Below are 15640 nucleotides of genomic sequence, written 5' to 3' on the forward strand. Positions count from 1 at the left end.
ATTACCATTATGAAATAGAACATTAATGTATTTTCTCAATAATTTAAGCAGACTCTACTTTGACCATTGCTTATTCTATCTAATTCTCTAAAACCAAACATCTGAACAGAATATCCACTCTTAACTGAAGGGAGCCCTGTACACTTGAGCAAGATCATGGCATTGTGGACAAGAAATTTATTTTCTCAGTGGGAAAAAAGGCTAACCTATCAGTTCTACCCATTTGTGGATGACAAGTTCTCAAAGCCCATCTTCCAGTACAAATAGGAAGACGGGTTAAAAAAGAAAAAGAAAAAAGATTTCTATCTCAAAATAACTTGAATATGAGCTCATGTGAATTACAGTTTTTTAAGTCAATCCACAGGTTTAATCAGATGGTAATTTCATACACCTGACTTCTCTCAAGTTGTGTACAACATCTTGTGTTAGCCAATATCAGTGGACCATTTGTTGTTGTTGTATGCCTTCCAGTAGTTTCTGACTTATGGTGACCCTATCTTCAGTGGCGTTTGCCACTGCCATCCTCTGAGGCTAAGAGACTGTGACTTGCCCAAGTTCACCCAGTGGGTTTGCACGGTCATATTAACATTAAATTAAATGGTGAGTTGGGGTGTGTGTGAATCAAGAACTGAATTTGTTGAAGACCAACACAACTGATAATTAATAATGTTTCCATCAGTTAAAGTTAAGTCTTACATGATAGCATACTATACACATTCACTTGCATTAGCAACCACTAGTAGAAGTGCATGCTGTTCCATTTCAACAGGGATGGGTGTTTTGGACTCATATACGTTGTCAACAGCTAAAGCTAGCATTCCTGATCCATGGATTCTGCATCCACAGCTTGAAAATATCTCTCCCTCCAAACAAATAAACAAACAAAACACCCTCTCCCATCTTGATTTTGCCTTTTTATATAGGGCACCATTTTATTACATTATTGTATATTATGAAATCCGAGCATCTACAGATTTTGGTATCTATAGTTGGAGGGTGGTGGTTCCTGGAACCAAACCCTTGTGCAATTGTTAATAGTTTTCATCAAAAACACTTGAAAATTAGCTCAAAACTGCAATTGACTGGCAAGGATTTGTGACCTACAATAGTACAACAGCAGAAACATGACAGCCAACATCTTGATAGTGACATAAACAGGCATAAATTGTGCTACAATTTTTTGGGACAAGGCCTAATTGCTATATCCAGTAGACATGGGCAAAAGTGAATTTGTGCATGTGGGACACATGCAGTAGTGCCTTAAAGTACTGTGTGAATAAGCATTACATCTGTGTGCACTGTAAACAATGGACTGTAGGCCACAAAAAAGAAGGAAGGAAGATTTAGAGGTCATGGATCCCAAAATCTGAGTAAAAGGGTGTGCCACAAAACATGTGTAGGGGAAGCCCATTGATTTGAGGCTGAATGAAGGCTGACTATAATAAACTTAAGATCATTTCACTTCATTTTCATACACTTCATAGAATCATAGAGCTGGAAGAGACCACAAGGGCCATCCAGTCCAACCCCCTGCCGTGCAGGAACTCACAATCAAAGCACTCGTGAGAGATGGCCATCCAGCCTCTGTTTAAAGACCTCCAAAGAAGGAGACTTCATCACACTCTGAAGGAGTGTTTTACACTGTTGAACAGCTGTTACTGTCAGAAAGTTCCTCCTAATGTTTAGGTGGAATCCCTCTTCCTGTAGCTTCCATCCATTGTTCTGTGTTCAGAAAACAAGCTTGCTCCATCCTCAATGTGGCACCCCTTCAAATACTTAAACGGGGCTATCATAACACCTCTTAACCATCTCTTCTTCAGGCTAAACATACCCAGTTCCCTAAGTCTTTTCTCATAAGCCATGGTTTCTAAACCCTTCACCTAGATCAGAACACATAACATTGGTGTTAAAATCCCTTCATTGGTTGCTGATTAGTTTCTGGGCGCAATACAAGTGTTGATTATTACCTTTAAAGCCCTTGATGGCTTGGGCCCGAGTTACTTGTGGGAACGCCTCTCCCTACACAATCCGCCCCGCACTCTCAGAACATCTGGAAATAACCTATTGGAGTACTCAAAAACCAGGCTAACAACAACTTCTTACAGAACATTCACCGCCACGGCCCCCAGATTGTGGAACAGCTTGCCAGAGGAGATCCGTCTTATCACCACCTTAGATGCCTTCAAGAAGGCACTAAAGACGGATCTCTTCTGGTGGGTCTACCCACCTGATCTTTTATAAGAGATCTTAAATACTCTGCTTCTGATCTGATTGTATGAATGTTAGTGTGAATGTTAGTTGATGATCTGTTATTTTAGTGAATTAATAGTAATAATAATAATAATAATAATAAAATTTTATTTATACCCCGCCCTTCCAATAGATCAGGGCGGCTTACAAAATGCACCTTAGTGCAGCAGTGTACAATTTAAAAACAGATTAAAACAGCAATAGTACATAAAAACAATAAAAACCCCCTTAGCCCAACCTCACGGCCACGAGAGAGGAGGGAGGCCCATAGGATGTTTAGACGGGGAATGCCTGATTAAATAGGAAGGTTTTAAGTCCCTTCCTAAATTGGGCCAGGGTGGAAGATGAGCGGAGCTCTATGGGCAGCGTGTTCCAAAGGGCTGGGGCAGCTGTGGAAAAGGATCTTCTGGCCGTAACGGCCAACCTTGCCCCATTGTTTTAATGATTGTATTTTATATGGGATTATTTTATTGCTGTAATCCTGCCTCGATCCGCAGGGAGAGGTGGGAAATATAAATAAAATTATTATTATTATTATTATTATTATTATTATTATTATTATTATTTTGGTGGCCCTCCCCTGGATATGCTCCAATTTGTCAACATCCTTTTTGAATTGTGATGCCCAGAACTGAATCTATTGATGCAGCCTAAAATCGCATTGGCCTTTTTAGCTGCTGCATCACACTGTTGACTCGTGTTCAACTTGTGGTCTACTAGGACTCCTAGATCTTTTTCACATGCAGTCTTGTTAAGCTAGGTGTTCTCCATCTTATATCTATGCATTTCACTTTTTCTACTTAAGTGCAGTACCTTACATTTCTCCTTGTTGAAATTCCTTTTGTTAGTTTTGGCTCTGCTTTTTAATCTATTAAGGTCATTTTGAATTTTGATCTTCTCCTCTGGGGTACTAGCTACTCCTTTTAAATTGGTGTCATCGGCAGATTTCATAAGCATGCCCTCTATTTTTTCATCCAAGTCATTGATAAAGATGTTGAATAGCACTGGGCCCAGGATAGAACTCTGTGGCACCCTACTAGTCACTCTCCAGGATGCAGAGGAGCCATTGCTGAGCAGTCAACTTATTACAAATCCATCTAACAGTTACATTGTCTAGCCCACATTTTACCAGCTTGTTTGCAATAATATTATGGGGGATCTTGCCAAAGGCCTTACTGAAATCAAGATATGCTATATTTACAGCATTCCCTTTGTCTACTAAGCTGGTAATTTTATCAAAAAAGGAGATCAGATTTGTCTGGCATGACTTATTTCTCAGAAATCCATGTTGACTTTTTGTTTTCGAAATGTTCACAGAATCTCTGTTCAATGATCTGCTCTAGAATCTTTCCTGGTATTGATGTCAGGCTAACTGGGTGGTAGTTGTTGGGATCCTCCCCCCCCCCTTTTTTTTTGAAGATAGGGACAATGTTTGCCCTCCTCCAGTCTGCTGGGACTTCTGTTCTCCAGGAGTTCTCAAAAATTATTGCCAATGGCTCTGAAATTACATTTGCCAGTTCTTTTACATCTTTTACATCTTGGATGTAGGTCATCTGGTCCTGGAGACTTAAATTCATTTAGATTAACCAGGTATTCAGTTGGGGTCCAAAAGACATACAAGATAGAATTGTGTCATGCTTGAATGTGGGTAGTGATTTTCTCTCATCTACCAAAATGCTATCTATCCTGTAATTCCAGTTCTCTAAATCCATATCTATAGAGATATACTACAGATGAAGGAAAGGCACTCTTCACATTTGTCGGATATTTTACGTCCACCAGTGTTTCTTAGCTTCTGAACTAATATACTGTATGTAAACTGTAAACAGATATATGTTTTAAATAAGAAATAACCACAATTATTATGGATTAATTTCAGGGTGACAATTTCAATACTGCAGAATGGCCCTGTCTTCCTGACCAATACCCTTGTTTATGCATATCAAATGCATATCATATGCCTCCCAACCCCATCCTCAGGATGTCACTTCTTCACACACCACATTAATGATTTAACAACCTGGAAGATGGGCCTGTTTTAATATTTCCATATTATATGAATATGGGAAAAGAGAAAAATCCTTAATACCTCTCTCCTTTGATTTCCAACTCAAATGAGGACTTAAACATTCTCATTCAGAGAATGCCTTTTGTGTCAAGCCATGATTTTTGTGAACTACAAAAAGTGAGAGTGGATTGATCAGGAAAGACAGACATCGAGACATTGAATTTCAGCACTGGTACTAGGGGAACAAAACTCGCATCTTCTGTTAAATATATTACAATGCTATACGGATCCTTCTGTAGATGTTACAATAAAACAAAAGATAGTAAATATTTACAGATGAACTTAAATGCAATCACATACATGAAACTTGTTCCACTCTATCTTTTTGCCTCATGTTCTCTGTATTACAGTCATCCCTTCCCTTATGCGGGGGATCCATTCCAGACCCCCACAAGTAAAGGGAAAAACATGGATGCTCAATCCCCATTCAAATGAATGGGGCTTGTGCCCATGACGATGCCACGGGAGCGCATGCCATTGTTTCCTTCCAGCGCGCTCCTCCCTTCCTTTCGGCACGGCTTCCAGCGTATGCTGGAAGCCGCATAAAACGTGCCTGCGTATAAGACATGTGCACTGTATTATACAGTACTTTATTTTTTAAAAAATTAAAAATATGATTGTTATAATTTTAGGACCTCAGAAGATAACTATATAAATATTTCACTTTTGTTTATGATAAACAGCTAATCATCTTTATGGAGGAAAATAGCATAAACATATCAACACTGAGCGATTTTTCCCATCCCTTTTCTGAACACCAATTAGCAAAACAACCCATTTCCCCCCTCCTCCCCAAAGCTGTCAAGCTGTTCATAGTAGTTTGTAACATGACAATAGTACTATTGTGAACAGTGTCTGGGCTTCCTTCCCACAGAGAGTTAAAATGGGCAGTTCCTGTTGTCCATGATTGGTGTCCAGTGAAACAATATGCAGCCAGGTTTTATCAGCTCCACGCCAAAAAAAGTAAAGCCAAGGAACCCAAGCCTTCATATCATGCTGAACCATATGCCAACCCTGCTGGCCCCAAAGGTTTATCGCTGAGAATCAGGATCCATCATGTCCCCTGTGAAATTTCACCTCACACACCTTCTGTGAAATGCATGGCTTTACTGAAAATTGAACCTTTTCACAATTGGCAAGAACAGATGGATGGAATCTGTGGCTTGGCAACAGAAATTAAAAGATTTTAAAAAGCCCATACTCACAGTATGTAGAAGTACTCCAAAGAAAATGGATGAATTTGTGATACACGCAGAGACTCACACACTCTGCAACTACAAATACATATACTCACACACCACACAATTATAAGAAATGTTATTTATCTTAAAAGCCTCAAACCCAATGGCAGTAATGAGGATGCCATAGTATTAGAATTTCTCATATTTTGCTGGGGTTTTCACAGGAAAATTAAATAGCCCCATTATATATTTTAGATTATTACAATTTTTTAAAAAGTATCTTAAATGTAGTATGAATAGAATGCATTCCTCATAAAATATTTTGTTTTTCTTTGCATCAACACTGTGACACAACAGTTGACAATGTCTCAGGTAACTGGTATTTTGTAAATATTGTATTATTCTCCTACAAACCGAAATTAACCTCATAAAACTTGAAATCTTGTGCATTCCTCTCAGAAATTTTGCTAATTTGCTAAGCAAACTAGCAATATTTCTATGCATTGTTTAAAATACCATAGCACATGTTTGAGCATTATAAAAAAAGAAAATAAGACTGGCAATATAGCAAAGACTACATGCTACCTAGAGCTTGTGAATGGCAAATCTGTTTGGTACAATAAATTAATTTCACTTCATTTACTTTTTAATCTTTCATATCCTTCCAATAAGTGTTGTTTTCACAAACAGAAAAAGAACAGAATTTCAACATATAGCTGGGAATACCCTGGGATGACTCTATTTCTATTTTTCTAAACTATTCCACTCTGAGTATGACCCATGAACAAGCAGAGAAGGCATAACATATTTATATGGCCCTTACACAAAACAGCAGCATGCACACACATATGGATAATCAATGTACAAATCCCTAAATAATTATAATAAGTGAACAATCTATATAACAAACATTAAGATAAGAGTTTAAAATCAATCACAAATGTCTACTCAATCAGCACTCTATAGTGACTAAAATAAAATGCATTTAAAGTGATGCTTTGGAATGAGTCATTACCCCCACCCCACCTCAATCCTACTCTTTCAGTAGCTAACTAATAAATGACCGAGAACAAACCTACACTACACCTGAGGTCTGAGTGTTAGGCAGAACAGTGCCTACTCATGTTCCCCAGTGATGTATTTTATCCCTAATTGCATGATCAACCCAATAAATTGGTCTTGGGGGACAAAAAAGGATGATCAAGTGCTTAGTATGACAAAACTGGAGGTTGCACGAAAATGCACTTCAGAAAAAAGTAAGACTAGACAAGACAAACGAAGAAGAGGTATGAAAGCCTGAAAGACACTCATCAATACTGACAGATTACTGTAATTCTGGCTGTCAGGACAATCGATTTAGGCAGCATATGCCAATCAATATTCTTGTAATTTACTGAACAACATTAGATACATAGTTAGCCAAGATGTGCTCAAACCACAGACTACTTTTAATGTACATAAATCACACAATTTATGCTTTGGAATCTCAGAACTGTTTAGCGAGTCTACAGCAGTTGACAGCTTATATCATTACAGCTACAAAATGAATTTAAATCCTTTTAGTTTTTTCATTCTTCTGAGGATTACTGTATCACATGTAATATATTTTTCAAATTCTATCGATTCTTAAAGATCTGGTAAAAAGATATTTTACACAGTGGTTTAACATACAATGTGTTTACCAACAGTTTTTCTGTTTCTGTGATTTCAACACCAAATTATTTTAGTTTGCTTCAGCATTCATTTAGTTTACTTACAGTGTAGCTATGACAATAAAAAAGAAACAAAAAGTAATACAAAGAATTAAACAAAACACTCAACAAAACCTGTAAAAAGAAGGGTTTTAGGATTCCATTCAGCATTGCAAAATCAGACCTCACACAATAGGATTTCTGGTTTTCAGCTATCTATCTCCTACCCCGCACAACTGCTCTGGCAGTTGCTGTGACCGTACCTTGAATAAAATGGGGATGGGGGGGGGGGGGGAGAGCACACACCACAGAACATCTATTCTTTCAAAAACACACAGAACGATTACATCAATACAAGGGTGATTTTATGTTTCATAAATTAAAATGGCTTAAGAGACCATTTCTGAAGATCCTAAAGAGTATGAACATTCCTGCAGAAGTGCAGATACTGGAACTCTATTTCCTATTAACCATTACAGTTCTAAGCTTCATGCTGAGGCTACTAATGACATTAGTAGCCTCGGTGGCTCAATGGTTAAAGGCCACTCACTCACAGTCACTCACTCACAATCACAAGGTTGTGACTTTGACACCAGCCTGGCATCCTTCTGAGGTTGCTAAAATGAGTACCCAACTTGTTGGGGCAATTAGCTTACACTTTGTAAACTGCTTCGGAAGTGCTTAAGTGCACTGATAAGCGGTATAGAAATGTACTTGCTATTGCTATTGCTGCAACACTCTTTTGAGTTGACAATGTATAGACAGAAAGAAAGAATGGGGAGAGGGACAAATTGGTAAGGGGATCCTTTCCACAAAAAAGGTTGAATGACACACGGGAAGAAGAAACTTACAAAGATGAACCTCAAATTTTGGAAAATGAAGTGAAAGCTACATACAAAGAAATTAGAAAGAACAAATCACCAGGAACAGATGACATATCAAATGAACTGCTAGGACCCACAGAGACAGAATCAAGCTTAGTTTTAACTAAAATATGTCAACAAATATGGAAAACAAAACAGTGTCCCACAGACTGGAAGTGATCAATATATATTCCCACCCATAAAAAGGAGACACAAAAGACTGCAGTATTTACAGAACCATTGTCCTAATTTCCCATGCAAGCAAGGGAAATGCTCAAAATTCTGCAGCAAAGACTCCTACTATATATGGAGTGTGAAGTCCCAGAGGTGCAAGCTGGATTCAGGAAAGGAAGAGGCACTAAGGATCACATTGCAAACATACATTGGATAATGGAGCACACCAGGGAACTCCAGAAGAAAATCTGCATGTGCTTTATTCACTACAGCAAAGTCTTTGACTGCATAGATCACAAAAAGCTATGGTTTGCGCTTAAAGATATGGGAGTGCCACAACATCTGATTGTTTTGACAAGACAAAAGGCTGCAGTCTACGGAGAAACAGAATGATTCCCATTGGCTAAGGCAGTGGTTCCCAACCTTCCTAATGCCGTGACCCCTTAATACAGTTCCTCATGTTGTGGTGACCCAAACCCATGAAAATATTTTCGTTGCTACTTCATAATTGTAATTAAATAGGTGTTTTCCAATAGTCTTAGGCGACCCCCATGAAAGGGTCATTTGACCCCCAAAGGGGTCCCGACCCACATGTTGGGAACCACTGGGCTAAGACATTAGGCAAGGCTCCATACTATCACCTACTTATTCAACCTGCTTGCAAAAAATATTGTAGGCAGAGCAGGTTTAGACTCAGAGGCAGGAGGAGTGAAGATAGGAGAAAGGAACATTAAGATAAACAGATGTCAAAATACTACTAGCAGAAACAAAGACCTGGAACAATTACTGAAGAAGGTCAAGGAGGAAATGCTAAGGTTAGATTAACGCTGAACATTAAAAAAAACCAAAAATAATGACAACGAAGGATCTACAGAAATTCATCCTAGAAAACAAGAAAAGTGAAATAGTTAAAGAGTTCCCATGCCTTGCTTCAAATATTGATCAGAACAGAGACTGCACTGCAGTCAAGAAATCAGAAGACTGGGATTGGGAAGGGCAGCTACGAATGAACTGGACAAGATCATAAAGTGTAAAGACAGAACTCTTAATACTAAAGTCAGGATAGTCCAAGCCATTGCATTCCCCATCACCATGTAACGATGTCACAGCTGGACAGGGAAAAAACTGATAGGAAGAAAATCAATTCATCTGAGATGTGGTGCTGGAGAAAAGTACTGATAATACCATGGACAGCCAAAAAGACAAAAAGACAAAAAAAAAAAAATAAAATAAAATAAAATAAAAAAAAAGGGGGGGGGGTTCTAGAACAGAGTAAGCCTGAACTCTCTCTGGAAGCCAAGATGATTTAAGTTGAGGTGGTCATACTTTGGCCACATCATGAGGGAAAATGAATAATTAGAAAAGTCAATAGGAAAGGTGGAAGGCAGTAGAAGGAGAGAAAGACCACATGCCAGATGCTTAGACTTGGTCAGGAAGGACATGGACCTGGGCCTGTAGGATCTGAGCAGAGAAGCTGAGGATCTTGGATACGTCTCATTAACAGGATGCCCCTGAGTCGAAGTCAACTTGGGGGCATTTAACAACAATAACAATCCTTTCCAAAATCAGCCAAAATCAATTAGTAGTAGCCATTAGTGAGCTTCTGCACAATTTTTTTTGTGTGGGCATTTCTGGAAAGAGCTAGACAATTGCTTGTGTCCCATGTTTCCCAAAGATGCCCCCTGTGGGTTGCACCTCCTCCCAGCAGGCATTATTAGAATCTTATTATATGTTAACAAGAATAAAATGGGTCATTGGTATCTCCTGGGGTTTGATTTCAGGACCCCCTGTGGATACCAAAATCTGTGGATGCTGAAGTCCCATTTATATTAAATGGTGTAGTATAATGGTATTCCTTATATAAAATGGCAAAATCATGCTTTGCTTTTTGGAATTTATAAATTGTCAAGCTGTGTTTGGTTGAATCCGTGAATGCAGAATTCATGGATATGGAAGGTGACTGTACAACACTCTGTAATGTTATTGATCGCTTTTATCCCCAGGCTACAAAGAGAGACGAGTGATGTATAAATAACAAACCTAAAGTGGAGTTCACTGTTACATTCTAATGCAAGTATGAAAGCATGCCAACAGAGTATTGCTTATGGCAGCACCATAGGTTATTGTTATTACTGCAGGAGAGAAACAGGGTTGAGGCTTGTTTGGATTTCCCTGCTGAAAATCCCCCATACCTTTGATATTGCTGCAAAGGTCAATCTACTTAAATTGCCCCTCAGAACTCCTTCCTGCCCAAATCAAGCTCTTGAGTTGAATCTGAAGCCACATGCTCCATTGACTTAACTTTTAACCTTCTCTTAACCTTCTATTTTCTTGGACGCACACTGGCTACACTTATATATATGCAAAAACTGAAGTTTAGACCCATGTTAAAGGCCAGCTCATTGATGATATCTTTTGGGTTTTTCGAGCAGCCATAAAGATGGAACCAGACACACTTGGGGGTTCTGTACATTGTTTCTATTGAATATTTCCACTTCCTGGTCCAGATCTTTCACTGTATTTTTAGAGTTTTCATTGAAACCTTCAATGTCAATAATGTAATGCAGTTTGATCCTAGGCATATTTATAATATTCATTTAGAAGTAAAGTCCTACTGCATTTAGTTAGATTTACTTCTAAGTAGCAGAGTCTTTTTTTAAGGAAAAGGATACAAATTTTGGTATAATGGAATGAGTGACTTCAACGCTCTGCTTGCATTTACAGCTGTTGCACGAACCATAATAGGAAGAATTTTTCCATTCACAATAGCACCATCAAACAACGGACCAAAGAATGGAACCTGAGTTCAGAAAATAGAGAAATTCAGCTTCTAAATTAGTCTCTTATACTGCAATTAGCAATCAACATTAACAAAGGATTGCTCAACTAGATAATTCTTCTTACCTCCAGTTAATCAATCATAACAGCTATTCAAAATACTCTGAGATATGGTGTGCCTTATGGAGGTATGATGATATGATTGCCTGATATTTTTAGCGAGATAATTTTTCTTCTAACATTATTTTAAGAATGATTTGAATAATGTCTCAAATTCAGGCAGAGTTTAAGGTTAAAACCTAATAATGGTCATGAATGTCAAATTCCTGAAGGTCAAAGTCATAATGAGATTAGCTTAGGGGCAAATTTGATGAAAGGATATGATTAGTTTGACAAATAAAATTGTTAATAGTTTATGTTCACACATTCATTAGAGCACTCTTAACATGCAGCTAATGAAAAAGTAATCAGAATACTTTAGGATGCAGATATATGATTAAAGGCAAGTACATGATTAAATACTGTATACTGCACAAATGTGTGCCTTTGGTATTTGCTAACTACATATCAGATCCATGGATATGCACAAACAGTTTTGGACTATATCCACCTCACAATTCAAAAGGTGGCTGATTTCTACCATTTTACAGTTGACACAGGTTTTTTGGGCACTGTTCTCTGAAATCTCAGTCCAGTAATGGGCCCGCCAACTGAAATCCCAGTTGGCAGATATTGTAATTGGTTGGAAGATCTGTATGCGCAACTCCTTGTTACTCATGATGATCCTGATACAGCAAGAGTATCTGAATGTATAAGCTTATCTTTTTTGCAAGGTTAGGTCAATAATACAGCCAAAAGGAGAATGGTACTAGGGCAAATGGGTGAAAGCAGTGATACCAGCCACTTGCACTCTTTCACCTTTTCAACATTCCTTCTTGATATTTTCAAATACATATACTTAGACCAGGTCCCATCATATATTTCTTGATTTGCTAAAGCATCTTTTAACAGCCTGGTAGGAGCATAAAGGCTTCATGCTCCCTTACTTCTCTTCTCATATCCTTGCTTTCTTTATGAGATCAGCAGTTCTTCATTAGCTTAAACTACAGGTTCTTAACTATGTTTGAAATGTGGAATTCTGATTTAAATTGATCACAGAATCACAGAATCAAGTCCAGCCCTCTGCCATGCGGGAACACATAATCAAAGCTTCCTTGACAGATGGCCATCCAGACTCTGGTCCAAAACATACTACAGAAATAATCCAGTTTGAGATGGCTTTAACTGTCTTGGCTCCATGCTAGGGAATTCTTGGAACTGTAGTTTTGTGAGACACTGAGCCTTCTCTGCCAGAGAGCTCTGGTGCCACAATAAACTACAATTCCCAGGATTCCTTAGCACTGAGCCAAGGCAGTTAAAACCGTCTCAAACTGGATTATTTCTGCTGAGTGTTTTGGACCTCTGTTTAAAAACCTCCAAAGAAGGAATCTCCATCACATTCCATCACAGTAGCGTATTCTACTGTTGAAAAGTTCTTACTGTCAGGAGGGTCTTAAAGAATCATAGAATCATAGAGGTGGAAGAGACCACTAGGGCCCCCCATTTCAACCCCCTGTCATGAACTGTGCTGCCAGACCTGGACACAGTATTCCAGGTGAGGTCTGACCAAAGCAGAAAAGAGTGGTACTATTACTTCCCTTGAACTAGACACTATACTTCTATTGATGCAAGCTAGAATAGAGCTGGCATTCTAAATTATGGTTTAGCAAGCCAAAATATATATATGCCTGAACAGGGCCATGGTGACAAAATTAATCTAGGATTCTTGCTTTCAGTATGTGTTGATTTTCACCATATGAAAATCTTCTCTCATTTCTTTATTTTGCTTTAGCAAAGTTGTGATTTCATATATGAAGAGGGTACATAAACAGAATGAAGCAGTAAAAAAACCCAACACATTTCTAACTATTACTGTTTGTAGCAGTATGCTTCAAATGAATTTTGGTGCAAATATAGAGAGATATTCCTCTAGAATTTCTCTGTTTCTTCTCCCTTTTTTATGCTTCTCAAACATGTACACTTTTTAGCTGCTTGGCACAACAGCACACTCAGAGGGGAAAAAAGTCTGTGGGACAAGAGTGAGGTAAAAAAAAATGAAGCAACTATTATTTTGTTTCCGCTCAAAATTCAAATTATAAAATGTAGTTCAGGAGAAAAGGGAGGCATAAACTTTAGAGAAAATGGTATCTATACGTGACTACAATAAACAAAAAACAAATAAACAAACAAAAAACCAAACAAAACAAAACCAAAGAACACCTTAGATAACCTGGAACTGTGTTATGAAAGGAAAATTCTAAAAACTTACCTCAGGCTTTTTCATTATCTGAATACTGAACATGAAATTCTTCATTGGATATATAACAATGAGCACATCTCCAAATTCTGTAGGAATTATTCCTCTTCTGTAGTCTCGAGTATGTTCTGACCAGACAATGTGAACTTCATCATTTCCCAAATGTCTTAGCTAAAAGAAGAGAAGTAACTTATTTATAAATATAAATATATATTAGTCAACAGAGAAATCTAATTGTAATGGTCGTGGAAAGATGCCCCTCTACCACTAGTAGAATATTACAGCTGGCACATCTATTTATGAGGATTTTTCCACCTTGGTTTGGTGGATTCCAGTAGTCTACGTGCCACCTTTCTAGCAGACCTCCACTAACAGAAACACATTCACACTGCCTAATGCCCCCTCATCTGATTTTGACTGGCTTTAAGATAGCAGCTAAGACAATACCTGTAAAATATCTAAGCTAGAATACAAAACCAACTTCCTTATATTGCATAGTATCATATGCAAGGCATCTTATATTGTCATATAGCCATATGTTCATCTGGATTTTCCTCTTAATATTCAAACAATTAACCATAACAGAATATAATCTCATCTGTTGCAAAAAGGGTTAATCTCCTTAAGCAATTCTTGAACCACTCTTACTATATTAATAGTAGGTAGGGTATATCTATCCTAGCCGTACCTTATCAGTATCAGCATTTGGGGCAGCATGTTAGGGCTATCAGGAACTTCATATTTAGAAGTTAACATTGGTGTCTTCTCTTCCTGTGTTGGAGGCGTGCCTAATTACACATTTCTAACTTAGATATTTTATTCTCGTCTGACACCCATTCAGCATTTTGGTTAGCCAACCAAAGGTTTACATCTTATCTTTTTGATTTGTACACTCAGGTCTAGTGCGCATTCCATTTCCAAACTATACCCTATTATCTGTTGTCAGGTATCTTCTAATGTACCAGCTCACAAGGTGACCTGAGGTAATCCTTTGTGGTTTTTGTTTACATATTCTAATCTGGCAGTCTTCCCAGATTTCAAACCTAAACAAGCTTTTTCCTTTCTTTTATTTCAAGATAGAAAATGTGCACACAGTGATATGAATCTTAGAATCTTAGACTTTATATTCCACCATCTACAGATTTTAGCAAGTTATATATCCTCATTTAAGGATATATAAACCTTTTAATGATATAGGCATAGATTCAGGAGTTGCTAACTAAAATGGCCTGTAACAGGAGGGGATCCATTGTAACCTGGTAGAACAAAAAGCTCCACTGAACACAGGTCAGGGAAGAAAAAGGCGGCATCTGTTGAAACAGAAGAATCCCTGGCTATTTGCTCAGCTGGCTGGGGATTCTGGGAGTCAAAGGGGCGAAACAGACTGCCTGAAAGGGGCAGCTTGAAGCCACCTCTGAGAGAGTCAGGTTGGGGTCACGGCAACCGCACGCCTCAGCCCCAATTTGGCATTTTGCTGGCCCTAAAAGAGGCAGCAAACTGCTGGTCCTTTTTGAGCCAGCAAAAGCTGTTTTTTCCTGCCCCACCGTGGCTTTACAGTACTTCTGTGGCATGCAGTGTGTAAACGGCATGCCACTTGAGTGCCCTGAAGCTGGCTGCCATATGGGCAGCCGGGCGGCGTGAAGCTGGCTTCCAGGCATCTTGGAGGTATGTGCTGTGCGTACGTCATGCTGCCAAGCCAGCTGGAAGCTGGCTTTTCATGCCAGTCTGTACCAGCTCAAAGTCTAAAATCTCTGGAATATCAAAGTCTGAGAACCACTATGTTGAAAGGCAGTCACACTACAAGCATGTTCCAACTTACTGAACCTTTCTTTCTAGCATCTCAACTTGTTTCTCTCTAACCCATCTCTCTCTGTTGCTCTGTCCCTTTTCAGCACATGTGAGTGTGTGTACTGAACTGCATATCAGCCAGCCTTTGGTGCCAGCTGGAACAGAGATCTACTTGATCAATATGATTCTGGATGCCTCCTTGCACAAGCCTTGAAAAGATGCAACCACTAATGTGATCATCCCATATGATCCTGTTAGTGTTTTGAGATCCTCTGTAAAATTCCTTCTTCCTATGGTGGGAACACAGGACAGGAGCTTCTTGGTGGTTGCTCCCAGGATCTGGAAATCCTCCTGAGGGAGATCAGACTGACCCCCTCCTTGTTATCTTTCTACAGGCAGGTTAAGACTTTTTAATCAAGTTTCAGAAGGCCTTGGGGGGGGGGGTCATGCAGAATGATGCTGTGCCTATGTTTTGCTTTTGTCCTGTTTTT

General features: G+C 38.7%; 1 protein-coding gene across 3 annotated transcripts in view; it reads right to left on the reverse strand.

Annotated features, from left to right (window-relative positions):
- Window positions 1–15640, reverse strand: part of RALGAPA1 (Ral GTPase activating protein catalytic subunit alpha 1) — a 238317-nt gene that overhangs the window by 24400 nt on the left and 198277 nt on the right. For all 3 annotated transcript variants that reach the window (XM_042445432.1, XM_042445431.1, XM_042445430.1), the window contains 2 exons: window positions 13374–13532; window positions 10900–11027 (listed from right to left, as the gene is read on the reverse strand). In XM_042445432.1, the coding sequence (XP_042301366.1) occupies window positions 10900–11027; window positions 13374–13532 (287 nt within the window). The remainder of the gene's footprint in view (window positions 1–10899; window positions 11028–13373; window positions 13533–15640) is intronic.

Source organism: Sceloporus undulatus, chromosome 1, assembly GCF_019175285.1.
Source record: "Sceloporus undulatus isolate JIND9_A2432 ecotype Alabama chromosome 1, SceUnd_v1.1, whole genome shotgun sequence".
Taxonomy (NCBI): domain Eukaryota; kingdom Metazoa; phylum Chordata; class Lepidosauria; order Squamata; family Phrynosomatidae; genus Sceloporus; species Sceloporus undulatus.